The 26,631-nt window shown below is 34.6% G+C and overlaps 2 protein-coding genes across 2 annotated transcripts; both read right to left on the bottom strand.

Annotated features, from left to right (window-relative positions):
- Positions 1-196: 196 nt before the first annotated feature.
- Positions 197-16,002, bottom strand: LOC135078770 (low density lipoprotein receptor adapter protein 1-like). Its single transcript, XM_063973325.1, has 6 exons — positions 15,774-16,002; positions 7,030-7,206; positions 6,455-6,560; positions 2,245-2,419; positions 1,555-1,614; positions 197-617 (listed from the first exon to the last, which is right to left on the bottom strand). The coding sequence occupies exons 1-6, from the start codon at positions 15,820-15,822 to the stop codon at positions 537-539; spliced, it is 648 nt and encodes a 215-aa protein (XP_063829395.1). The 5' UTR covers positions 15,823-16,002; the 3' UTR covers positions 197-536.
- Positions 16,003-21,867: 5,865 nt separating this feature from the next.
- On the bottom strand, positions 21,868-23,639 carry LOC135078430 (inhibitor of growth protein 5). The gene has a single exon (XM_063972992.1). It carries the CDS (start codon positions 23,433-23,435, stop codon positions 22,614-22,616), a length of 822 nt encoding a protein of 273 aa, XP_063829062.1. The 5' UTR covers positions 23,436-23,639; the 3' UTR covers positions 21,868-22,613.
- Positions 23,640-26,631: the final 2,992 nt, after the last annotated feature.

Here is a 26,631-nt window from a genome sequence, read left to right as displayed (position 1 = left end):
AGACTTTTTTTATTTCGAACGGGATAAAAAGTATCCTATGTCCTTCTCCTGGCTCTAAACTACCTCCCTGACAATTTTCAGCTAAATCGGTTCAGCCGTTCTTGAGTTATAAGTGGAGTAACTAACACGACTTTCTTTTATATATATAGATTCTGTTAGTATAAAATCAATCAACAGAACAGTTAATAACCAGAAATATCTTCTTCAGTTACGTTTATTCAATTACTTTGTAAATCTAAAATTAACCTTAGAACCTAGAACAGATATTTATATCTTTTTATACAATAAATATTTGTTAGGTATTTCTTCTCTTGTCTTTTTTGCTAATAACTTTAAAACAGACATAACTCGTACAAATATAGCTTTTTAACTTTAAACTATTGCAATTTTGCGACCGAAAACTTATCTACATAAAATATCTCTTTGTAACTTATACCTTTAACAGTCAAAAAAACTTCCATACATTTCTTATATTAACTAATTACAAACTTAAAATAAGCTTAGTTTAAAATAGAAACAGTCGATTTACATGAGGCTCAGGCAAAGGTGACGAGCGGAGCGGGCGACTGCCACTCCTCGCTATCCGCTTCCTCGTCTGATTCTTCGGGGAACCGCACCTGAAATGGGGAATTTAGGTTTTCAATGCTATCGTAGAATACTCCTAATGGGCATTTCTACGGGGACGACCGATCGACCTACTGGGGCGAAAAAAGTACCTTTAAAATTGAAGTACGGACTTGAAAAAAATCACACGTATTTATAGGACTCTTGACTTGATGGAGAGCATATTTAGAACACCGCCAGGTTTTACATCTCGCCTTGAAAAAATCCGAAAGTTCAAAAACGGGCGAAATTTGGCCTAAAATGGAGTGTCCGGTTTCCAGAATTTACTCGTTTTTGCTTCATAACTTTTGAAATAATAACTTCCCCATTATGAAACCCACATTCACAAAACAAGGGATAGTTAATAAAGCTATATAAATGAGTTTCTTTATTGCAAGACCTTGGGTTTTAATACAGTAACACATTTAAATTTTGTCCGACGTGTGTGCCTCAATTCCGTGATTTTTACTTTTGTGCTCCTATATCACTAACAACGCACAATACGAACACCCACGCCTGATTCCCATAAACTAGCAGTTGCACTCGAGTGGTCGAGCAGTATAAAAGAGGGATCAGTCGCTTTGAGGAGCATTGTCTCCTCAAAATTTTAGCACCGAATTGAGAAAAAATACACCGTACAGTAGAAATGCCCTAATACAAGACGTTCAAGAAATAAATGGCGCCACATGATTTTTTATTTCTTTGAAACAGTCGATTTTTTTTTTTTTCATTTTTTGAAAGCCGCCCCGCGTTGCGGCATAAGGCGGGGCAAAAGAATACTATCGTAGACAGAATTACAATAATTTAAGACTGCAGTTGTCACACAGTCGCTGCCAAATTAAAACACAAAGTCAAAAAGCAATTTTGCCTGACCGTAGAACTAAAAGTTCATAATATACTAAGACTGACTCTCACAAAAATCCACACAACATCTTATAATAATTTTCTTACCCAAGGTGCTAGGCGCATGGCAGATGACTGCAGTGAGCCTTCTTGGTTAGCTTGCCATGCCTGAAAAGAAAAACACATAATTACTTATTTAACGCACAAGGCTGTTACGGCGCTAAGCGCAGGAAAATCAGGGGAAGTCTTGTCCAGCAGTAAACGTCAGCTCGAAGATAATTTGTACTGGAGGGAAGTCGAACCTTAACTTCAAACTCCTGCTATGTTCTTAATTAATTTAATTATGGGTCCAATGACAGTTTAACTTCTCCCCGGGACAAACTTGATCTTCACTATTCGGGTTTTTATTGGCGGTCAAGCTGTAGATCTTGGCTACACTTGATTTTTTCTATCCTATTTTTATCTATTATTGAATGCACGAGATGTAAAGGCTAGATACAGTGGAAGTACAAAAAATCAGTGAAAGGCCTTTGTCTAGACGTAGTCAGTCTACTTTGAAAGAACACCTGCCTAAATAGCATATCTGGAGTGGACTAGTCCACATAGAGCACTATCGATATCTCGATATGGCTATTCTTGGATTCAAATTTATTTTTACATTTTTGTTCACGAGAGAGAGAACATAATATCGATAGGTGCTCTATAAGCCTAGTCCACGGCCAGGTGCTATTCGTGCAGGTGCTATTTGGGCGGGTGCTCTAAGTGGACTACATTTGTCCAGCAGTGGACGTCTCTTACCTGGTAAGCGTCATTGAACGCGTGTGCAAGGGACAGGGCCAGAGCGCGCGCCTGCTTCCGCCTTGCACAGACGAATACGTGCACCACGTGGGATTCACTGGCACCGTTGGCTGCCTTACCCTCCACCACAGCGAACACCCTCGCATTGGCGGCGTCGGCTGAGCAGTACGATATCCTGAAAAGGAATTGAATGTCAGACATTTCACAGTCAATTAAAGTTCATGATGGGCTGAAAATCTGAAACGGTCTCTTTCAAATTGGAAGTTCTGAGCCGGACGTTAGTTTTAAAATTTTATAACAACTGCGCATGTCAATTTTTTTTGACGCCCTGCTCAAAACGTCTCATTTTAATTAGCTCTTAAGTTCCACAAACTTGCATTATTCTGATACAAAATAATTTTAAACTTTAAAAAGACATCGAATCAGAAGGAAAGAAGTTGAAGAATGTTCACTAATTTTGTTTTTTAGCTTTCTGTATTCTCTGTTAAAAATAAAAAATACACGTGAAAGAATTATTTCGATACGTCAATTAGTTTCCAAGATATTGAATTTTAAAAGTGCGGGCGGCGGCCAGCCCGCCATTTTATGCGCGTGACGTCATATTACAGTGACTGGCTCATATTTGTATGGGTGGAATCTTGCAAGCTGAATTAAGACCCACTTCCAGGCAACCGATTAAGCTGAAATTTTGCAAACACATGTGATTTGGATGCCATGCAATATTATGATGACATGGAGCTGATCTGATGATGGAGCTGGAAGGTGGCCATAGGAACTCTATAATAAAACGACGAATCCATCGAGTTTGGGCTCGTTCGTTTTGTATTGATGAGTACTTTAATTCTATATAACGTAAATGCGCCTATTACCGCCAGTTTAAGCTGTCTTCGGATAAACGTTAGAAAATTAGATATAAGACGTGGTGATAGAAAAGACACTTTAATTTATTTATAACAATGATGAAGTAATCTTTGAATTCAAGTAGTAACAATGAGTATACAATCACACAATAATTAATAAATAGCAATTTAATCTGAAAAAGCAGTTGTTTCTATTACCGACCTATAGACGAGGTGTGTTTCTATTAACGTTTTTTCTGTTTCTATTACCGACCGCTAAGAATATTGCTCTTCAATTGGGTATATTCCAAGAGGCACGGGTTCGATTCCCACTCAGAGGCTCGGGAACCACTTGATTTTTTCAAGTTAAATTTGTTTTGCTTTTAGTTTTAGTTAAATTTGTTTTTTTTTTGTTATTTTTTTTTTAATTATTAAAAGAGAAAAGGCATGCTTCTCGAAAACAAATAAATAATCAAGCAGAAATAGTAAAATAATAAATTCCTCTATTATACTTGATTACGCGGTACCCGGTGTTCTAGTGAGTAGTGGGGGTCATTATTTAAACTGTATTTGAGTTTTAATAAAATTTAATATTCATTTAATATTTTATTTCTATTTTTAATTTGACTATAACTTTTAATTAGTTTTTGATTGATTTTAATTGTGTGTAATTGCGTATTTTAATTTAAACTATGGACAATTGGACACTGTCTGTATAATTATTTTAAATTATTTTTTTATTATTCAAAAGATCTTAAAAAGTTACATAGTAGTTGTGATACATGTGTTGTGACGCATGATTGGTTTGGTGTTATGTCATAAATGTTAGTTATGTACAAAATAAAGGCTTATAAGTCTTCGCAGGTGGCGTTATAGTTATGAGGCGGTAATAGAATTAAGTATGAATATTACTTTATTCTATTAGCGACCGTAAAAAAAAACAGTAACCAGCTAAAATATCTACTTTAATGAAGACGTGATCAGTGAAGTGCCATTTTTATTATGTTTTATTTTATATCAAATAGGTACTAATTAGAATTTAACAGGTTTTTATAAAATCTATTGTCATACATTATTAGAGATATTCTTTAATGTTCATTGCAGTTTTATGCCAAACCTATGACAGTTAAGATATGGCGTTAATTGATTTAATTATGTGAAATATTCTTATGAATCGATAAAGATAACAAAATGGAGGTTAAATGCGTAATTAAAGATATAAATACTAAAATAAAAAACGTTATCAAAATTCTAACAACGCCATGGGTCGTTATTAGGAACCAAATTATTAAAAGTGTTTCTATTACCGCCCTTAATTAAAATTGTATTTAAGCGACAAAAATACAGCGAGAGGGCTATATTGAAGTTTTATTAAGGAAACTAAAGTACGAATTAATATTGTTATGCAAAAACGTGTTGGTATACTCATTTTAAATGTGTTAAAATCGCTAATTAATAACAAGGTGCACCTTAAGTAGCTGGGAGCGCGTCAGTATGAAAAGTGCGCCCGTTGCGGGCGCGTCCCATTTAATGTCAAATAACTCCGTTTACTGGTTATTTACGAACACAAACTTTAATCGTTGTGATAGTCAATAAACATATCTAGATATTTTTTAGGTAAAGTGTTTTCTGGAACCTGTTATTATGTCTTTCATGAAAGAAAGAAAAATAGGGCGGTAATAGACTACAAATTTTGGGGGGTCGTTAATAGGCGCACTTACGTTAGTAATCAGGGTCTAATGATGGAGCTGGAAGGTAATTCGCAATAAAACGACACAATCGCATCAAGTTTGGGTTTGGTTCAATTTTAATTTCTGTGATTGGTCTGGGTGTTAATATGTATAATAAGTAAAAAAAAATATATTTAAGTATGTTTATATCCGTTTTCTAGTGAGCGGACACTGTGAATGTACGTCACGCGGGGTCACGTGACCGTCGGCGGGACTCTATATTTAAGCGAACTTTGAATGGCTATAAAATCATAACTACTGGGTATTTTTTAATGAAATAAAAACTAATGTATTTGTAAATGTAAAAGCTTAACTGTAACATAGGTTTCAAGTGATTTTGCATACCTAGTAACATTCTCAATTGAACTCACAACTTTTCGCTTGCGAATTTTCTGACTATTATCAACATTATGTTGAAGTTGTAATTAAAATCACAACTTGAAATAAAGTAAATATTTGGCAAAACTACTACATCTCTACAATAAACAACAAAAACGTTTTCGTTTTATAAATAGGAAGTCCGATAGTCCACTTGACGTTATCAAAACATAAATATTGATATCAAATTATCAAAGCTAAAAGAAGCCTGTACCAGCTGGTGCCAGCACTGAAAACAATATTTCTTAACAGATAACGGCGGCCGTGTACGACTCAGTTCGACATTGATTTATTGGTTCAATAACATATTTTTATAGAAATTATTATTTAATTTTCTGAAGTAAACTGTCGTATAATAATATCATCAACAAGACCTGTCGATCAATTACGTCTCGTTAATTATGGACTACAAGATTCATCTTTGCGTTCTTTGATAGACAGTCTTTACGCTTCGTGCTATGGATATATAAAAAAAGTATTTATTTCTAAAAAATGTTACATGTACAATTTATTCTGGCGGTCTCTGCACTAAGCTAGAAAGCTTGTATCGCAGCGGCCTTTCAAACAATTACCTTTGTACAGTCACGGAATGAAAAGGTTCGTCAGTTTTCCTTTTGAAACTATGTTACAGAATAATCTCGAGTTAGAGAAAATAATCTTTAACTGTTCGCCAGTAAAGTTCAAAATTATTCAGATCAAAGTTGTTTGACAATTTAACTTGTCAAGAAGATTATTATTATTGATAAACTAAAACCTTCTTGTTGGCTCAACCTGCCATTATCTATTAATTAAAAAAAACTACATTTTGTAACATTGCACTGATGATGGGATAGAAAAATAAACAAGCAAAACCTTATTCGTTAGCAAACGTCATATTTATTTAAATGTTAGCAGCAATGTTTCTTGCACGGTTATGTTGGCAGGTTTGACTCTCACAGTGCAAGCGAAAACCGACACTAAGGTGACGAACCTTTTCATTCCGCGACTGTACATTGACATCGATGTATCTTTTAAATTATCATCATCATCATCATCATCATCATTTCAGCCATAGGACGTCCACTGCTGGCCAAAGGCCTCCTCCAAAGTTTTCCGCAATGAACGGTCCTGCACTGCCCGCATCCAGATTCTTCCCGCGACCTTCACCAGATCGTCGGTCCACCTAGTAGGAGGCCTGCCCATGCTACGTCTTCCAGCCCGTACAAATTATACGTACTTATACTTAGTTTATTTCTAATATTTGTTGTAATGGCTTTAACTTACCTATAAATTGAGATACTCAGGACACTCTCCTGGGAGTCCGCGTCACTCACGACGATACCTTTGGAGCTGATGTCCAGGTTCACCCTTTGCAGCTTTTTGTTGAAGGCTGAAAAGTAACATTAGATCTGTTTTACAATCAGTCGATGTCAAATTGTTTCACACCAATCGTATCGTAAGCAGCAATTCTACTCTTTTATAGCCAAAAAAGTAACTATATTCGCAGTAGGTAGACCGTAGAGAGATCTTTCGCTGGCGTGCATCGAAATAGGTAGATCTATATTGGCTTCGCAGAGACGAATTTTCGCGGTAGCGTGCGTCGCAATCTTGTAGCATGATGCTACAAGATTATGCAGTTTGAGAAAACTTTAGGTACTAAGGGCCCTCGCCCACGGCGACTTTTTGTAGCGATGCAGTCGCGCTGCTGTAGCGCGTTACTAGCGAATTGGCATCACTTCTGTAGTGAGTTGCAAATGCGACTAACACGCGTTAGTAGCGATGCTGTCGCGCGTTTCGTAAAGTCGCCGTGGGCGAGGGCCCTTATGTCCTTTTGAAATTACCAAAGATATCACTCCTACCTTTAGCGGAGTGTAAGGCAGAGCGCACAGCAAGAGCGGTAGCGGGAGCCGACGATGCCCGCTCCACCGGTGCTACACCAGCGTATCTAACGTCCATGTGGCCACTGCTTGACTCACGCGCCTCTCTCCACCAACCCTCACCCTCGCACTCAGCTAGGGCCCACTCTTCACATAGTTCTGAAAGAGAGACAAAAAAACTGCATGAGATGGAGCCTGATGCAATGGGGGCACAATCATGCTACATATTTTCATCATCATCATCATCATTTCAGCCACAGGACGTCCACTGCAGAACATAGGCCTCCCCTAATGACTTCCACATCGCACGGTTGGTAGCGGCCTGCATCCAGCGCCTTCCTGCTACCTTTATCAGGTCGTCGGTTTGCTACATATTTTGACTGGGTCAAAAGCTTGACTCTACATGATATCGACGTAGAGTTAGGGCGGGCATATAGCGTTAAAAGCTTGGCTCTACATAAGCTCAATGTAGAGTTGGGGCGTGTAGTGTTAAAAGCTTTGCTCTACATGAGATCTGAAAAGTTTTTCACAGTGCTCACACACCATAAACACGGTTAGTCTTGTCAATATTTTACATGAAAATGTATTTGGTGGGATTGAAACCTCGTAAGTAGATGAGCCGCTTACACGAAAATGGTTGACTTTCAAGTTAAGAGTACATACATGAAATTATTGTTGCAAGTTGTTTTATAAATATCCGAATTTTTAGAAACGCCCTTTCAAATCTGATTATCTATACATTAACGGACGTTGTCGCCACTGGTTATTAGCGACATAATTTCTCCACAGCTAGACTCGGCAATTTTCTTCATTGCCAGTCACATTAACTTATTACAGATTACAGGTTGTAGCTAGTTTCGCAAACGGCGTCTACGCAGCGGCCATTGATCATGCAAATCGCTCCAAATCTCGGTTTAATTAAGATCGATATAGCGGAAAGAAAATTTAGTCTAATCTCGTAGAACTACGTTAATCAAACCTAGAATCGGACTCAACAGGAATAAATTACTGTATACACTTGTAACATTTCAATAAATACTTATAATGCCCCTTTTCGTTTGGTAAGTTGATTGAATATGCATCAACATAAGTTTGTGTAAAATAAAAATGCTTAAAATGGTTTATTGTTACTCAAATCAAATTAGGTAAAAAATTAGTAGGAATATTGAAACAAAACAAGATTTTATCAAATACTTTTATTCATGTTTTTTATTTATGTAATTTAATATCATCGATGTTTTATCTTTTCCGAGATAAAAGTATTGACTTCTAACTTGTGATTTTTGGTTACCCTATTTCTACACCGCCTAATATGCTAAGAAGCTTTTAAAATGTGGCTTAGATAAATTGTAATTATAGGATAGACATCGATTTCATAAGTCTGCGCTTTCATAGGCTTTTCTAAGCAAAATTAAAAAACCAAATGGTGTACTTTCTACGAAATGTATTAGGATCATAGAAATAGGTAGAGCAATAAACTTAGACCGTATCCATCATCACATCATGGTTAAATTTTAGAGTTAAGTTTAACTATGTGGGTTTACACCACAACCTTTAACCCTTGCGAAGGAAATTATTTTGGCAGAAACACTGAAAATACGGTATTAAATATAGGTAGGAGTGGAGTGACATAATAAACAGAATTTATGAAATCTTTTGCATTTTGGAAATGATTGTTGTGTTCCGACAGTTAGAGGTAAGATAGCCAGTTCCTCCGTGGTTGAAGATTCCGGGTGAAGCTCGCTTCCACCTTCAGCCTGATCATCACTTACCATCAGGTGAGATACAGGCCAAGAGCTTTCTCGTTGTAGATAAAAAAAGCTTTCATGTTTACTTTTACCATGTAGGTAGGGGCAGTATCTATAGGTCTCTACATACTTTATTATGGGTCTAAGATTATCCTCAATGCATCTAATGCGAGGCATCAATCAACCGATGTTTACATACGTCAGTGAAGGTCTCGGGTCCAATATTCGCGAGATATCTCGGCGGCCGCTTTACTATTTCAGATACGTTATCTAGGCCAGACTGCGCGCGCGCAACTGGGCCATAGGTCAGTATTAGGCGCAATAGCCAGGGCCGGATTTAGAGGTCTGGAGGGGCAACAAAGAATTGGAGAGGAGCCTCCAATTCTTTGGCCCTAAATTATTTTCCAAATAAAATGGTAAATTGTTATTAAAATTTCTTAGCGAATAGAGTCGCTTCTCAAACTAAATTTTAAATAAACAACTTGAAAAAATCGACTCTAGGGTTCGAGTCCCTCCTTAGGCCTTCCAAGTTATTTATTTTAAAAAAATGTATTTTTTTCAGTCGAGTATTCAATAAATAATTTCAAAAAAAGCGAAAAAAATATCAAACGAAAAGTAAAAACTTTTAGTTTACTTGTATTTACTAGTGTGAATTTGTTTTTTTTTTTTACCGAAGTCTATAACATTGTGGAGGCTCAGTACTGTTGCCCCGGTCGCCCTCCCCTAAGTCCGGCGCTGGCAATAGCGTCGAAGAACTGATTGCGATCACGCTATCACGCAGCGGACGCGACGCGTCTGCACCGTTGCAACCGCGTAGGTGGTATTACGCATTTGGTTCTGCAGTTGGTATAGCAAATTCTGCGATAAGCCCACGCGTTAACTTAATGTTTGCAGAAAAATTAACCGTCAAACTGGGTTTCAGTGGAAATTCAGAGGAAATTTCGTATCTTTCGTAATTCGTTCTAAGATACTCGAAAAGCACGTACTCTTCAGTAGGTGTGGGAATATAATGGATCGTTTCCTATGGTAAAAGAGCACCTAAATTGTACCTACCGTTACTTTTAAAATATTTCAGCTTATTTGGAGTAGACTCTGTCAGCTCTATTGATTTGGAGAAATTAAATTCTACCTGAATAATTATACAAACTAGGCAAATTCAAATGGACAAAGCTAATTTCTATCCCATCTGGGAATCGAACCCTGAGCCTCCGAGTCAATAGACTCTAACTACGAAGACTAATAAATACCTAATTTAATTTACTTATTAATTATCTAAAAGACACAAGGATATTGACCTGAGGTTATTTGCAGACTAGAGCGCGCTCTCATTTTGTCAAACTTTGAAATATGAATTTGATAAAAGCGACCGTCTACCGCATAGTTCAAGGCTGCACGAATACACAATTAGATTAGAACTATAACATAAACAAATAGACCAAAGTAACATTTTTTATGTTTAATAACAAATGTTTATATGGTAATTAGTAAATTAAATATAATTTAATACGGTATCGTATCCCAAGGGTAATATTAATATTGCTCTTTCCGTATAGTTTCTTTTGAAAACAAAAGGTTTTTTTAACTTTATAGTTCTCTACTCGCAAGTTCAAACCCAATACCAAATGTAAATAAAAAGCTCTCTAAAAATTTACGCACGCATAATTTTCTGCAGCACGACAAAGGACGTATCCAAATGATATGCTTACTTTCATCTTTTTCTTCCTGAGTCTATCAGATAAAAATATTGTCATTGGACAAAACAACCCTTGAATTTTCTTAAAATGAATATTCCTTCAAATACAATGAATATTCCTTCAAAAAAACGCCCTATCAGTCGGAATCTCTCAGTTGTTAAAATAGAAATGCTATTTTGAATTCAATAAATAACTGTCCAGTAACTTTCTTAAGTGTCCAATGACTGGCAGTTTACCCTACTTTGTTTAACTAATCTTTCGTAAGTTATGTAGCTACTCTGCCCTACCTGTCCTGATACCCCTAGAATCTGTAGATAAGTACAGATCCGTATCAAGCTTAATTTTACAAGAATGCTGTCGCGGCAGCGAGCCCGTGCTCTCTATATGATCACTCCCTTTCATCCAATTAATAATTCATATTCATAGGAAATGATCGAGCGATCAATGGAGCTAAAAAACTAGATCGACTTCAAGTCTAAGCTGCAGCTTTCTCAAAACTGGAGCTGTGAAAAACTAAGCTCTTCAAGTATGTAGAATGTAGAAGCTTTTACACAAAAAAGTTTAAATATAAAATATCTATCTAACTACGTGTACTTTAAAGAAATAGATTTATTCTACCTAAGCTGAAATAATGACTGTCTACAATTTTGAACTGTATTAGCAATATAAACTTATTTCTAAAAATAGTAGAGTCCGAATTGTAAGTTACTTAAGTTCATCAATATCATTAGCCATGCCTTCAGCGCGTGCAACATTTAACAAAAATGGCATCATCAACACACGCAAGGAAAGTCCGACATTTCTGTGAACAACGCTCCCTTTGAGTAGGCCACGCTGCTCTTCCTGCACATACCAGCGATGTATAAACATCGATAGACAGACAGCCAAGAAACTTACAGGACAAGTTTTTCCAGCCGTTTAAGGTTAGTCGCGAGAGCTCCTAATTCCGATATAATTAGAGAAACCAGCGGTGTTTGAGCGCCTTATGGGCAGCTCGAGGTCCGAACTTGGTAGATATAATGAACACATAAAAAGCTGCGACTTGGAGAGAAGTAAGCGAACTGTTGCGGTTGTACCTTAATAATACTTAATATACGGATGTGATAGAGAAAATTATTATTAGGAATCTGTACTAGTAGGTATTATAGCTCTAACTGTAGGTAACATGTTCAATGTTCATTATTCGTGATCCTTCTTTTTGAAAAGTAACTTAGGTAGAGGTATTATGGGTATTTCTCATCGCCACGGTTCTCATCGTCACCTTCGTGGCAAATTTTATTTTTAACTTATTTCAACTTTTTGTAAACAAAAATTGTAGCGCTTGATGTTAAGAGTGTATTCTCAGTAAATCAGTCAAATAGTGAGTCTGGTTTGGAAGCTTTAACGTTTTGAATTTTTTGATGCCACGAAAGTGATTCTGTACTTCACAGCAATATTTTTTTCAAACTTTACTACTGTAAATGACTCTTAAGTATTTATAAAACATATATTTTGTCTTATTTTCATAGATAAATGGCAATAACATAATATAAATAGGGGTACTTAAATACAAGATAAAATTTTACCGATAACGTCACCTACTAAGTTACAAGATTCTACGCAATTGGTTTTAAGGGTGATACTGGTGGCATTCTGAAATGCTAAAGAAGCAAAAAAAAAGGATTATCAGTACCTCAATAAAAAAGAACTCTTAACTTATCAGTCCCTCAACAAAAAATATGTTTATTTATTGAGGCCAGATGGCCTCGTATTTTTGTTGTACAACTTTTAACTCAAACTTCAGATTAAATTTATCTTACAAACAGATACACAGTCACATACATATACAGACATACATACAGTCATACAGACAAAAAAAAATACGAGGCCCTTATTTTTTTATTGATGTACTGAACTCTACTTAACACGTATAATTTATTCGTTATTAAAATATTGTAAAAACTTAAACACCAGTCATTATATTTTAAAATAAACCAAAGCAAGAAATCACTTTCGTGGCCTAAAATCTCCTTCGTGTATAAAACACCACGAAGGTGATGCCACGAAGGTGACGAAAATTTTATTTGAGTTTAACGGTTCAAGTCGAATACTACACAAATAAGTCTAACATGTCAAATTTCAATGGCCTAAGTTTCAATTAAATTGTTTAAATTTTAGAGGTAGAAAATATTGATCAAGCAAGCGACGGAATGTCTATGGATAATCACAAAAAGTTACGTATTTTTTTCGCGGAGCGATGATTGACTTATCTCACCTCCGCAATGGCAGGAGCGCGACTGACGTTAACCAAATAGAACACAGTGATTGCACAAAATATAACAGAAGACAAACTCCATACTAAACGCGCTCGAGCCACGCACACATAGACAGACACCGCTCTAGCAAGACTGTCTTGGACGAATGCGACCGCGACGTGGCGCGACAGACGTTCGCCACACGTTCGCTGTGGTTCGCTTGAGTCACGCGCCGGTCAACCGCCTGTGATATTATTTTGTTTTGCGAAATTGACGAAAATGAGTGAACAGAAAAAGTCGTATTATAATTGTTCGGTATTTGGTTGCTTAAACTCATAATTAAATACCGAATTTTCATTTTTTAAATTACCAGTTCATTCGGGGAGGTAAGTAAGTTATTTATTTGAATTTCAATTGAAATTGAAAGCCAACTCAATTATTAGGAATATCGAATTGTTTTAGAGAGGTTTTAGGAATTATTGGATAACTAAACTAGCTTTTGCCCGCGGCTTCACCCGCGTGAAATTTAGTTTGTCACAGATCGGCATAAATTATAGCCTATATGTTATTCAGGGTTATAAACAATAATACTGTAAAGTTACATCAAAATCCGTTCAGTAGTTTTTTGCGTGAAAGAGCAACAAACATCCAGACATCCAAACTTTCGCATTTATAATATTAGTTGGATAATAGTGTCAACCACTCAACTAAATCCTACTTCCTTCTCTTACTATAATAACGTACTAAATATAAATAAGTATACGTGGATATCTGTTATTGTCTTTCTTGCATAGTATTAAGAGTAACATTTTTCTATCAATAACGAAATAAACGCAACACATGACAAGACAACCCTAGCGCGACGGCCGAGCGTGCGAGCGAGAGAGGTATGCAAAGCGAGGTACATACATGAGTTTACCTTCTGTTATACAGTGTGAGTCACGTTAAAGTGTACATATGAAAATAGATGAAACTAGACCTATTTTTATCGACAAAAAAGAGGTCAAAAAATTTTTGAGATTTTTTTTTAATTTTTTATAGATTTTTTTTTCTTCCAATTACTTATTGTAAAGAAAACATAATAACTTTTAAACTAAGCGGTATATCTTGATACAATAAAAACAGTAACAATGCTAAATAACAGGCAATACTAAAAAAATACATAAAATACACAAAAAAGGCCAACAAATAATAAAAAAATATACTTTTTGAAAAAAATCCGCTTAAAAATTCGTGTTTTTTTGGTTGTTTGATAAATTTCTCCACAAAATGCCCCTATAACCGGTAGTTTTTATTACTTTGTATTATTCTCTATCATATTACCTTCGTAAAACGAAAAATCGCATGTCTCTATCCCTATCACAACGTTTGCAATGATCGTTTGAACTAAGCCTCTCCGGGCGCGCCATTCAACGCTTCGTTAACAACAAAACTGAAAATGGCTCTAGATTTGTAATTTTGATAAAGACAAGTTAGATTTCAAATAAAAACAAAAGATTTCGAAGTAAAATAAGCATTTTAGTTAAAATTAAAATTGTCTCTACATGTAGCGGAGAATAATGTTGTGGCAGGCCTTTGTTCAAACGATCATAGCAAATGTTGTGATAGGGATAGAGACATGCGATTTTTGGTTTTACAAAGATAATACGATAGAAAATAATACAAAGTAATAAAAACCACCGGTTATAGGGGCATTTTTTGGAGAAATTTATAAAATAACAAAAAAAACACGAATTTTTAAGCAGATTTTTTTCAAAAATTATCATTTTTTATTATTTGTTGGCATTTTTTGTGTATTTTATGTATGTTTTTAGTATCGCCTGTTATTTAGCATTATTACTGTTTTTATTTTATCAGGATATACCGCTTAGTTTAAAAGTTATTACGTTTTCTTTACAATAAGTAATTTGAAGAAAAAAAATTCTATAAAAAATTAAAAAAAAATCTCAAAAAAATTTTGACCTCTTTTTTGTCGATAAAAATAGGTCTAGTTTCATCTATTTTCATATGTACACTTTAACGTGACTCACACTGTATTTTGTGGTGATTGGTTGATGGTGTTCGGTTTAACGGCAATCGTGTATGATTACTCAAAATTATAGGTACCTAAAATCGTGTGACCAACGTATTTTCCTTCCTCAATTCGAAATAATTATAAGAAGATATTTTTTGACTATTGTGTGAAAAGTATATTTAATTACGATGATTTTAGTATATGCTACACACAAATTGAATGAAAATTGTGAATGCAGTAATCAAATGTTTCATTGCAACCGAAGGTGTGACACGATGAGAACGCGAAAAATGACGCCGTTTTGTATCGTTTCATGTGATGTTTTCGTATTATTTTTACTTCTATTACGATAAAATTTATTTTGTATGTAGCTAAATAGATATGTTATCACCTGATTTCAAAGTTATTGTTCTAACTTTTACCGTTTATGAACTATTATTGTGTGACCATCAAATTTGAGTGTAAATGAGAAGTACCCTTATACTTAAATGAGGTAGATAGGTACAAATTGAGTATTGAGTATTGAATTATTGATTCTTTGCGTTATATTAGAGCGCATATAATGGAATAGTTTTTCATTATTATTCGTATTATCACAACTTTACTCGTTAAACATAATGAAGTGGCTATTTACTTACATACAATTTTATAATGATGTATTATCGTAAAATGTCGTCAAAAAGTTAATTTGTTATGTTAACTGCATATTACCACCACCACTTATAGGGTTATTCGCTTTAATAATATTTATTCTTGAGCAAATAGAGTAATACCAATAATATATTACTCGTTCTGTTTGCTTTACTGGTTAGTGCGTAATTATTGATAAATAAATTAACATAATTATTGTCAACAAAATGAAATGACGGCAATACAAGAAACAAAACAATAATAAAGTGGAACTCACTTGATTTGATTAATAAATTGATAATTTATCTTACATAGAACTTCGTGTTTGTTTTATTTACTCAACTGCATTAATTTATATTTAAATAAATATGTCTTAATTTATTTCAAAACAAAATGAAAAACTTACTTCTGTGCTTCGAGTGGTTTTTCCATATTTTCCTCAGCAGAGTAGTCATATTGAGATTTCAATTTTAAATTACTTGTCTTCGGGTAATTTTAGTGACTTATTTGAATAAATTTAAACCAACTCGTTGCGAAGTTGTATCGGTTTCTTCCCGCGCGAGTTCCCGTTCCTATGCGCACGCGCGTCCACGATAACCACCCTCGTCAGTATGAGTGCGGACTGACGACGCGCTATCACTCAACTTAAGTATAACTTGACAACTTTTATTATGTTTATTTCATCCAGAAATAACAAAGGCGAAATTCAAGAGTTAAGTACGCCAATTTGGTAGTCACCGTGAATTTGCCGCTTCTCTTAACGAAAACTGTTTCAGTAAAAACATTTTAGGAACGACTTAGGATTCTATATTTGGCGTGTAATATTAAATTGACTTTTAACACTGCCTGACTACAAGACAGAGCTGTATTTGAAATAAAATGTTGCCTATAATTAACATCCGTTACATAACAATCGTGGTTATAGGTATGTTAAGAAATCTTCTACAAAAAATGAATAATGGAAATTAAATAGGTATAGAATTGCCTTTTAGAAATAAACTTACAAATCTATACTTCTATACTAATATTATAAATGCGAAAGTAACTCTGTCTGTCTTGCTTTCACGCCTAAACCACTGAACCGATTTTGTTGAAATTTGACATACCTAGAGATAGTTTGAGTCCCGGGAAAGGACATAGGATAGTTTTTATCCCAAAACTGACAAAAGCAGACAGAAAGGACAAAAGAAACCGCGGGCGGAAAGCTAGTATTTTAGAAATAAAGACGTTTATTTTGAATTGCCTAAACGAATTACTATCAACAAAAGACATCAACGCACTGGTGAATGACCTATCTATGCCTAGACAAAAATTTCGATTTGATAGAGTCGCAGATTGTTTTGTACGTAATTTAAGTATCTCAAACAGAAGTCGAATATCACATTATCTGCAAGAACTTTGTTTAATTTTGTTGTAATTTTGGACTTCTGAGGATGTAATGTGCGTACATGTGCAAGACGCGTGTCTCGGTAGCTGAATATGAAGATACATACTTTATAAAAAGTTATTTGTGCCATGTTTAGGGAGATAATTCTTATTACCCACATTATAAGTTCTAAATTCATAAGATATTTATTACTATACACCAACATTACCTAAACGATGACGGTAAAAATGAAATTTTCAACAATTCTGATCAAAGTCAGTTTTTAAATTATTTACTTATCAAAATACATCCGTATGGTATAAAGTGCAAAAAAATGCAGCATCAAAGAGTGCTGATTTACACAAACAATGTTTATCACGAAGAAAAATGAGTTCAATGCAACAAAACGATTCAATAAATCCATTTACATTGATAAGACCATTGCAGTAATATAGCGTTTATTACGTGATTGTAGAGCAAATTAGTATTATTAGGTACTTATTAAATAATAATTGCTGATTACTTAATAAGATTTACTGTCTAACCCAGATTTTAAGCAGACGCGAAAGGATTTTGATGCAGTTTTCACCATCATTTAGAAATTATTTCATGCCCGCATGAAATTCAGTTTGTAACAAATCGATGTTAGTCTATCGCATAAACAATAATTTTGCAGTTTCATCAAAATCCGTTCCTTCGTTTAACTAAAGAGTAACAAACACCTTACTTCCATACAAACTTTCTCGTTATAATTTAAATAATAAGTAGGATTATGGAAAGGATATTGCAGCAGGTATGTAACCAGTAGGTATCTAACCACTTAAAACAGCTATTTTTCCAGTGAAGAAAAACAAAAAAGCATACGGAGCTTTTAAACCATAGGTTCTAAGTAAAATGTGCCCGCCAGCCGCCTGATGCAAGCTCGGGTATTCAGTGGTCATGATCTGATGCAATATCGGTCAGTTCGCTCTCAGATCAGGTTTTAAATTTGCCCTTAGTTAGTTTTTTGCCGTGCCACCGACCGACCAAAGCGTGTACCTAATTTCGTATCGAAACATATCCCGCTCGCTTGGGCTGGTCCCAGTTTTACTATGCTATGAAAATGAAACTCTTTTCTTATTAGTTACCCCAATGTAGAACATAGGTCGATTTGTAATTGCCTTACGTAAGAACTTCGGACTTTTGTTAGACCTATGTACAGCGACTTAGGTTTCGTGATTAATTTGTGCTACTACTTTACGGGTGGAAATGTTATCCCAGCAGTCTGGCTAACTAAAACTTTACATACATATACACTTTTTAACTTTCGTAGAGATGTCAAGAACTCAAGACGAGTAATAGTACTACATGAGTCACAACAACTAAGTAGGTACCTACTCAAACACTAAAATCTCTTATATTTTTCGCCTTTTTCAACTGCACAGGTTCCTACTGTAAATCGTTGACCTACATTTTTATAGTTCTTTTTCTAGAAAAAATATTTTGTACAGTACAAAGTGACGCTAGGTCACTTTGTACTGTACAAAATAATTTGAAGAGACAATGGGAGAGCATCACATTTAAAATAAAATGACAAAGGACTACATTAAAACACGTAGTAATATAATTCAAAATTTATTTAACATATTAAAATGGCATTATTTAACAAAATTATGATATAAATTAATTAACTACTATTCTTATTTTAAATGCCTTATAAAAACAGCGAAATAGCATAAAATGAAAAAGAATAATTATAATCTATGATAAGAATCACAATATCATGATGTTCTAAAATTGTGCATAATATGGTGAGAAAAGTGAAAAGGTGAAAATAAAAATTGGTAAACATAATAAAGACTACATTGGAAATACTACATAGTAAGTTATGTAAGAATACACACAAAAATAGTTGACAAAATTGTGATTTAAAACGTATGAATTATTATTACTACCGAACGAGACGCAAAAACACACACTAACAATGTAGGTAAGTATGTATAAAGTTAAAATCATGTCTCAAGTATCCTTTCATAGAGGTAGTATTGGAAGATAAGGACAATATCGCTTAACGGAGATCTCAGGTAACATTTCATGGTTTTACTGATTCCTGAATAACACATTGGTAATTTGAAAATAAAATGCTCTAATAAAACATTTAGCCTAGCCGCATACCTACTACAAACTTTTTGTTGACCGATAGTTAGGTCGCGCTGTTAATAAGTAATTCAGTATGGAATGGACATGTATGAAAGTGCGCACACTGGTATCGGCCGATTCTTCATAAAAATTAGAATTGGGCCCAACTATCGGCCGACTATAAGTCTGCAGTTTGCGGGAAGGCTTACGATTCTCAGCCTGCCTGTGACTCTGGCCTGAGCGTAAGTGCAGTGCAAGGCAGAAATGAGGCCAAATGCCGGGGACCATAAGGCACACATCTCAAGAACCGAATGAACTATTTTTTACATTATAACTTTGGTCCGAAAGCGTATTTAAGTAAATAAGACTCTGTTTCTACCGCGACATAACGCTAAAACCAGCGGTAGATTAAGGTGGGATACAATACAATACTATTGCACACAATATACATGCTACCTATATCCAGTGGCGGCGTAGCATAGGTTGGCACCTGGGGCGATCACCCCCCCCCCCCCCCCCCCCTCATAAGTCCTAAGGCACCCCCTGGTACCCCCCAGGATTTTGGGGTTCCTTACCAATTCAAAGATTGAAAGACAATCGTAACCCCCCCGTATCATCGTGAGTACTAATCTGCGCGACTTGTGTCACCCCCTGATGCTTGGCACCCGGGGCGGACCGCCCCCACCGCCCCCCCCTTACGCCGCTACTGCCTATATCGGGAATTTGTGATAGATAAAGGTTGGTTGGAAGGCGGTACACGACGAATTATATTCGACTTTAGTGACTGTCAGATAGAGCTCCTTTTCAAACACGCGGTTTTTCAGCGCAGACTGATGTTACACGTTTGCGCAGGCGCCATCTACAACTCGCGCCTTAGGAAATAACAGAGCCTTATTTTTAAGAGCAATGAACATTGTAGTCATTAAATCATCGAACAATCAGTAAAGTTACTCGAGTTATGCTGTTTTAGATGCGACTCATACTATCAATAAAAAAAAACAATATTTAATTAATAGCCTAAAGTTACAACAAATCACATCAAACGCAATAAAATATATATTTTCAGGCTTAAATTAAGTATTGCTTGCTTGATAATCTTACATTAAAACCTTACCTATAATAGTCATATTATGAATGCTACCGAATTTTTAATCAAATTTTTATTACATAGTTTTTATATATTATTTTTTTAACTTTATATTTATCAAATTAATTCAAGATTTTACCTAAAAGTCCCAGTCACAGCATTCATTCAAAATCTCTTTTGGAAAATTGACATACTGAAACATTTAGAGTTAACATACTAAAGGATAATTTATGATGAATGACTAAAAACTAAAAATGCTTCTTATATGAGCTAAGAACTTTACTGAAACTTGAAGTTCATTCCAGTATTTGGTCATAATTTATTTTAATACTTGTCCACAAAAAGGTTTCATTCCGGGATGGTTCATTATCTCTGTCAGATGGGTTCTATCTTCGTAATAAAAATCCACGAAATTCCTATAAATCCAGGAATAGATGAATGTAAAGAGACTAAAGTCAGTCACTTTTGATAGTTCACATCACAGAATTATACCCATAAATTGACAAGTTGCAGTCTGAATTATTTATTTATTAATGTCAAAGTAATTACATAACTTAGTACATAATTTAGTAATGTCTATAATCTAAAATAATAAACATATTAGGCAGATGTAAAGTTTGTTATGTGGTATATCATTCACAAATCACATGTTTGACTATGCCCAAACAGAACAATAAATCCTATTTAATATACAGATATTTATAATATTTTAATCTTTTGTTTCAGCCAAATCTGGACAAAGGATATTTCTCATACAAGTTAAAATACAGTCATTCATAAAATGAAATTCTTATTTGTAAAGCAGCTCTTATTATTAACTAGCAATATACAGTGTGAGTCACGTTAAAGTGTACATATGAAAATAGATAAAACTAGACCTGTTTTTATCGACAAAAAAGAGGTCAAAAATTTTTTGAGATTTTTTTTTAATTTTTTATAGAATTTTTTTTCTTCCAATTACTTATTGTAAAGAAAACGTAATAACTTTTAAACTAAGCGGTATATCCTAATAAAATAAAAACAGTAATAATTCTAAATAACAGGCGATACTAGAAAAATACATAAAATACACAAAAAAGGCCAAAAAATAATAAAAAATTATACTTTTTGAAAAAAAGATGCTTAAAAATTCGTGTTTTTTTGGTTATTTGATAAATTTCTCCAAAAAATGCCCCCATAACCGGTGGTTTTTATTACTTTGTATTGTTCTCTATCGTATTATCTTTGTAAAACTAAAAATAGCATGTCTCTATCCCTATCACAACATTTGCTATGATCGTTTGAACAAAGGCCTGCCACAACATTATTCTCCGCTACAGGTAGAGATAATTTTAATTTTAATTAAAATGCTTATTTTACTTCGAAATCTTTTGTTTTTATTTGAAATCTAACTTGTCTTTATCAAAATTACAAATCTAGAGCCATTTTCAGTTTTGTTGTTAACGAAGCGTTGAATGGCGCGCCCGGAGAGGCTTAGTTCAAACGATCATTGCAAACGTTGTGATAGGGATAGAGACATGCGATTTTTGGTTTTACGAAGGTAATACGATAGAGAATAATACAAAGTAATAAAAACCACCAGTTATAGGGGCATTTTTTGGAGAAATTTATCAAATAACCAAAAAAACACGAATTTTTAAGCAGATTTTTTTCAAAAATTATCATTTTTTATTATTTGTTGGCCTTTTTTGTGTATTTTATGTATTTTTTTAGTATTGCCTGTTATTTAGAATTATTACTGTTTTTATTTTATCAGTATATATCGCTTAGTTTAAAAGTTATTACGTTTTCTTTACAATAAGTAATTGGAAGAAAAAAAATTCTATAAAAAATTAAAAAAAAATCTCAAAAAATTTTTGACCTCTTTTTTGTCGACAAAAATAGGTCTAGTTTCATCTATTTTCATATGTACACTTTAACGTGACTCACACTGTATATTATTATATCTAGACTTTAACCTCTTAATTTCTATAGGAAGTAAAAATCTGGAGTTTTAATTATTAACTATAAAATATATTAAACAATATAAATATGCTAGTCTTAACTTTATCTGACAAAGCATATAAATGTAGTATTTATATTTCATATTAAGCCACAACAAGATGTTAAATAAGTTTGATTTATGATCCTTCAGATGCTTTGCCAACAAACAGTCATTCTGACTTCCTGGCTATATCTAGCTTAAATATTGAACTATTCTGTAACTATATGTAACAATGAATGAAGACATTTCTTAGTTGGAACTGGCACTACATCTTTACAACAAAACGGTACCAAACGTTGCAAACAATAGGTACCAACACTACGTAAAGTACTGAGGCACATAATTTGGGATACAAAGTATACATAAATTATTATTTTAATATCAATATCATCACATTTGTCAACTTAATGTACACATGCTACATTTAAAACAAGGTAATTCAAATGTAATGTCTCCATCAGCATGAAGAATCTCTCCATGACAGTTTGCTTAAATTTTATGTAGGAAAAATACAAATGAGTCAATGTAGAATGTACAAATGTACTCTATCAATTGTGATGACATATCAACACAGTAATCCGTACTTAATTTTGGTATTTATTGTTTATAAATATAATTTAGGAATTCATTTCACTTCTTTCTTCACAGTCAAAGTCTTATCTGCTGGCTTAGCAGGCGGTTTCACTGTGGATCATTTCTTCTTTCTATCTTGAGTGCACTTAGGGCAATACCATTTACCTTTGGGTTTGATCTTGAGATCTACACAAGCAAAGTGGAACCACTCTATGGGACAATCTGGGTTGTCACAACCAATCATTTCACCATAAGATACTTGGTGGCAAAGGCAATATGTGGGCTCGTTGGGGTCTACAGGCATATCCAACACATCACTAGGATGAGCCATGCCCGCAACTGAGTCTAAATCTGCATTCTCATCTTGTTCTTTGACAGCGTTAGCTATGGCTGCAGCACCCTTACGGGGAGTCTTCTTCTTGGCTGCGGGCCTACCCGACGCGGCTGCATCGTCTTCACTGGACGCACCAGCGCGTTTCTTTTTGCCAGTGGTCGCAGTCTTTTCATTGCCCTTATGCTTCTTCCTACCTTTCTTCACCGTTGTGGTATTCGGCTCCTGGTCGGCGGCGGCCTGCTGGGCTGCACGAGCGGTCATCACTTTCTCTTGGATCTCGGACTCGAAACGCGCGAGGTCTGAATCCAGGCGCCGTATGTGCTTGTCTACCAGCTCATATGTTTGAATTGCCAGTTGCACTTTGTCATCACCGTATTCCTTGGCTTTATTAAACAGCCCTTGAATAGTGTTCACCTTCTCCTTCTTCGTTTCCTCGTCCATTTTAGGGATATTCGGCAACAACTCATCGGCCATGAGATCGATTGTCCTCATTAGTCCGTGAGCTCGATCATCCAAATCTCGCATTAACTTGAAGTTCCTTTGCAACTCGATCGGCAGATGCTGGAGACTGTCTAGATAATGCTCTAAATACAGCGCTGAAGTCATTTTGATAAAAGTATTTCGTAACGACACGAAAATGAAAGTAAGCGCGAAACTTTATAATATCTTAAAAAAGGCACATTCACTGAAGCACAAATTGTTCACGATGGTTATTTTGATACCTGATGAAATAAAACTTCTCTCAATTCAGCAGCAAAAGTATTAAACAAATTAAAAATTAATTTATAGATGCATCTTGCATTTTTCAAGCCATTTGTATAAACGTTTCGTTGCTCCGTCGTTTTAATTCACAATGTCACAAAACTTAATTTTACCGATAAACTTAAATTCAAACATTCCCAGATATTATCGTACGGTATTTTTTTGATTTTATATTTAAATTTATAATTTCAATATCCTGAAAGTTCCCTGAATTAAATAATAATGAATGATTTTAAATGGAAATCTTAACGAACGAAACGCAAAAAAAAGAAATGGAGGGCATCGAACTACGTTTTCGTTCCACGCAGAAGCTGTTGGTTGTTTGTAGATAAATGACAGATTATTTATAATGAACATCGAGATTTGGCAATGGAGATGTTTCATGTTAGGTTGTTAAAATAATATTTTAATGTAGATTATAATAGCAATTATAGTCAATAATATTGAATTATAGATTCTTGATCAAGTCTACATTTATAAACGTTTTACAGAAACACTCCCTCCAGTATTTGTATCTATGCCTGAAAGCGACTTCGGGTCTCTGGCTGGTTATTCCCATGAAGCTAAAGATAAAAATGGAGGGCAAAGTTGGAACAAAAACTTGAGTCAAATACCTACTTATATCTATCTCGCTCTCTGCGGCCCTACCTCTCTTTTTAGTGTGAACTGTAGTATTGCTATCTTCTGATTTAAATCTCCTTGTAAATTCTTCGAAATAGCCAATTCACTAACCAAACCAGAAGTTAAACAAATAAATAATTAATATTTGAAACTAAGATTACCTAGTTAACCTTCCTATACCCGCGCGTTGGTCTCTCAGACCGACGAACTAATAATTCGAAGATTTTTCAAAAAGTATTAACTCTATGACTTTGCGGTTTTTAGTAGCTTCATGATTTGTGGCCTGCCATTGTTTAGTGTTGGATGATCGCTGCTACCAAGTGTATGTGTGTCACTTTTTGCTGTTATTCGGTCTGTGAGACCGACGCGGGTATACGTGTAACTACTTCAGGTATGTTACTATTGTTTTATTTTACAATATTACTCAATAAAATGCATTGTCATATTTTAGTGGCGTTTCATATCAATTAAGTATTACTGTATTTTATTATTATTAATTTGTTTTAACCATTTTTGTCGTCATAATGAACGAAGAAAGGATAAGGGCGCTGTTAGAATGTGAAGATTCGGACTCCAACTATGATGACCAGAGTGACAGTGATGAGGTGGTGGATGATTTATAAGTGCAGGAGAAGAACACCGATTCTGAGCAAAAGGGTGATTTGTCACATGCAAAAAGTATTTTTGTCATTATACGAGCATGAGTTATGGTATGTTCCGGTTATTATTCCACTGAAACCACTGGTGATAAATACTGTTTTGTTCTTTTATATTACTAAGGATACTTCCATTTATTATATTATATAGTAATTTTTTAGGCTTCAAAAGAAAAAAAAGTTTATTTTTGTTATTAAATTTAGACTGATGTAAAATTTTGTGTAAATTTTCAGTCTGATTTAAAGGCTGATTAAACCAAAATATCTATAAATATAAAATTTGTTTTAATTTTTTTATGTAATTAATACCTTTACGTATAATTTAAAGCAAATTATAGTACAATACAGTACACAATTATACTATAAAACACGAGCTCAACTTTCGGTCTGAGAGACCGTGCGCGGGTATATGTGTAATGCTTTTTGGCGCGGGTATACGAAGGTTAAATAAAAAATCACAAAATTGTCGGCCATTTAGGCTTAATGTGTTGGCGAATCAGGGAATTACAATCCCAATTCCTGGGTAATCGGTACCATGTGGCAACATCGGCCCAATCCGGCCCATCATGGCGGTTGTTTACTATTTTGTTTATTAAGCAGTTAATTTCGTTTGAGATTGTTTACAGGAAATAATCATTGTTTTATCACAAGAATTGGTGCAAAATTTTGTAGTGCGTGGTTGCGGTAGTACGTGGTGTCCTGGAAGTGACATAAGATTCCACGCGTAAGTGTTTATTTCGTGATTTCCGACATTGGATCATTGTAAACATTTTTCACATTTTTTACAGTAATTTCTTCCTAAAACGTTTTACCAGTAATTATACTTATCATTTTTAATGATACCTATGTCAAGAAATAAAGATTTTACATTGGTTTCATTGAATTTGAGCAATTTTATATTTTTTGTTTATTTAGAAAGAGCGAGTCTGCCCACAGAGAGCGAGATAGTGATACTTAGTTTGTGCTTCAAGTAGGTATTCGGAGTGTGGCCTCCATTTTTATCTGTAGCTTCATGGTTATTCCCAGATAATCTCTGGCTGGTTGCCCCCACCTGTCTCGCTCCCACTGGGGGCAACTAGGAAATAATTTACCAAAAGCCAAATGGTCCCCCACTGACCCACTCCCACAGTCGAAAAAGTCAGACTGTCAGATACATAATATTTACAAAAAAAAAATATTTTAAGAATTTGTAATCCCATTTTTTGGTTTACTTGGCTGGCCTCAAAATAATTTATTCAAAAATTGTTAATTCGTTATTTCATGAAAAAAAAAATTCTTTGCGATTGTTATTCGCGACCTATGTCGATGTGGAAGACAGTAAATATTTACTCTGAGTAACATTAACCTTATAATATAAGGTGTTATTTTTTGTACTGATCATACTTTACCAACGCATCTAATAAAATCATACAAATACAACCCAAGTGTTTTTAAAAAAAAATTCAGGCTAGTTTTTGTTTTTACTTTTCCTAACAAAAAAAAGATATTATTTTTACAACCATCCTGTCTTCACTCACTGCCTCTCTCTCTTTCTTTACTCATTTCATTCATACGAGTACGAACAATGGCCGCGCGCATTCATTCAACGTTCACACACATAAAGGTTAGATTACACTAAACCTACGTTACCAAAAATTATCACTCGTGAGTATGTACGATGTTACGTCATGTTAATAGGTACTACGCGCTGGGAGAAACAAAATCTAGCTACATAAGTAGGTAAATAAGTGTATTTTCATTAGTGTAATAGCGGGGGACTTTTC

The sequence above is a fragment of the Ostrinia nubilalis genome, chromosome 15, assembly GCF_963855985.1.
Source record: "Ostrinia nubilalis chromosome 15, ilOstNubi1.1, whole genome shotgun sequence".
Classification (NCBI taxonomy): domain Eukaryota; kingdom Metazoa; phylum Arthropoda; class Insecta; order Lepidoptera; family Crambidae; genus Ostrinia; species Ostrinia nubilalis.
Note: the sequence above shows the minus strand (reverse complement) of the source record. Positions and strands in the feature narration are given on the sequence as shown.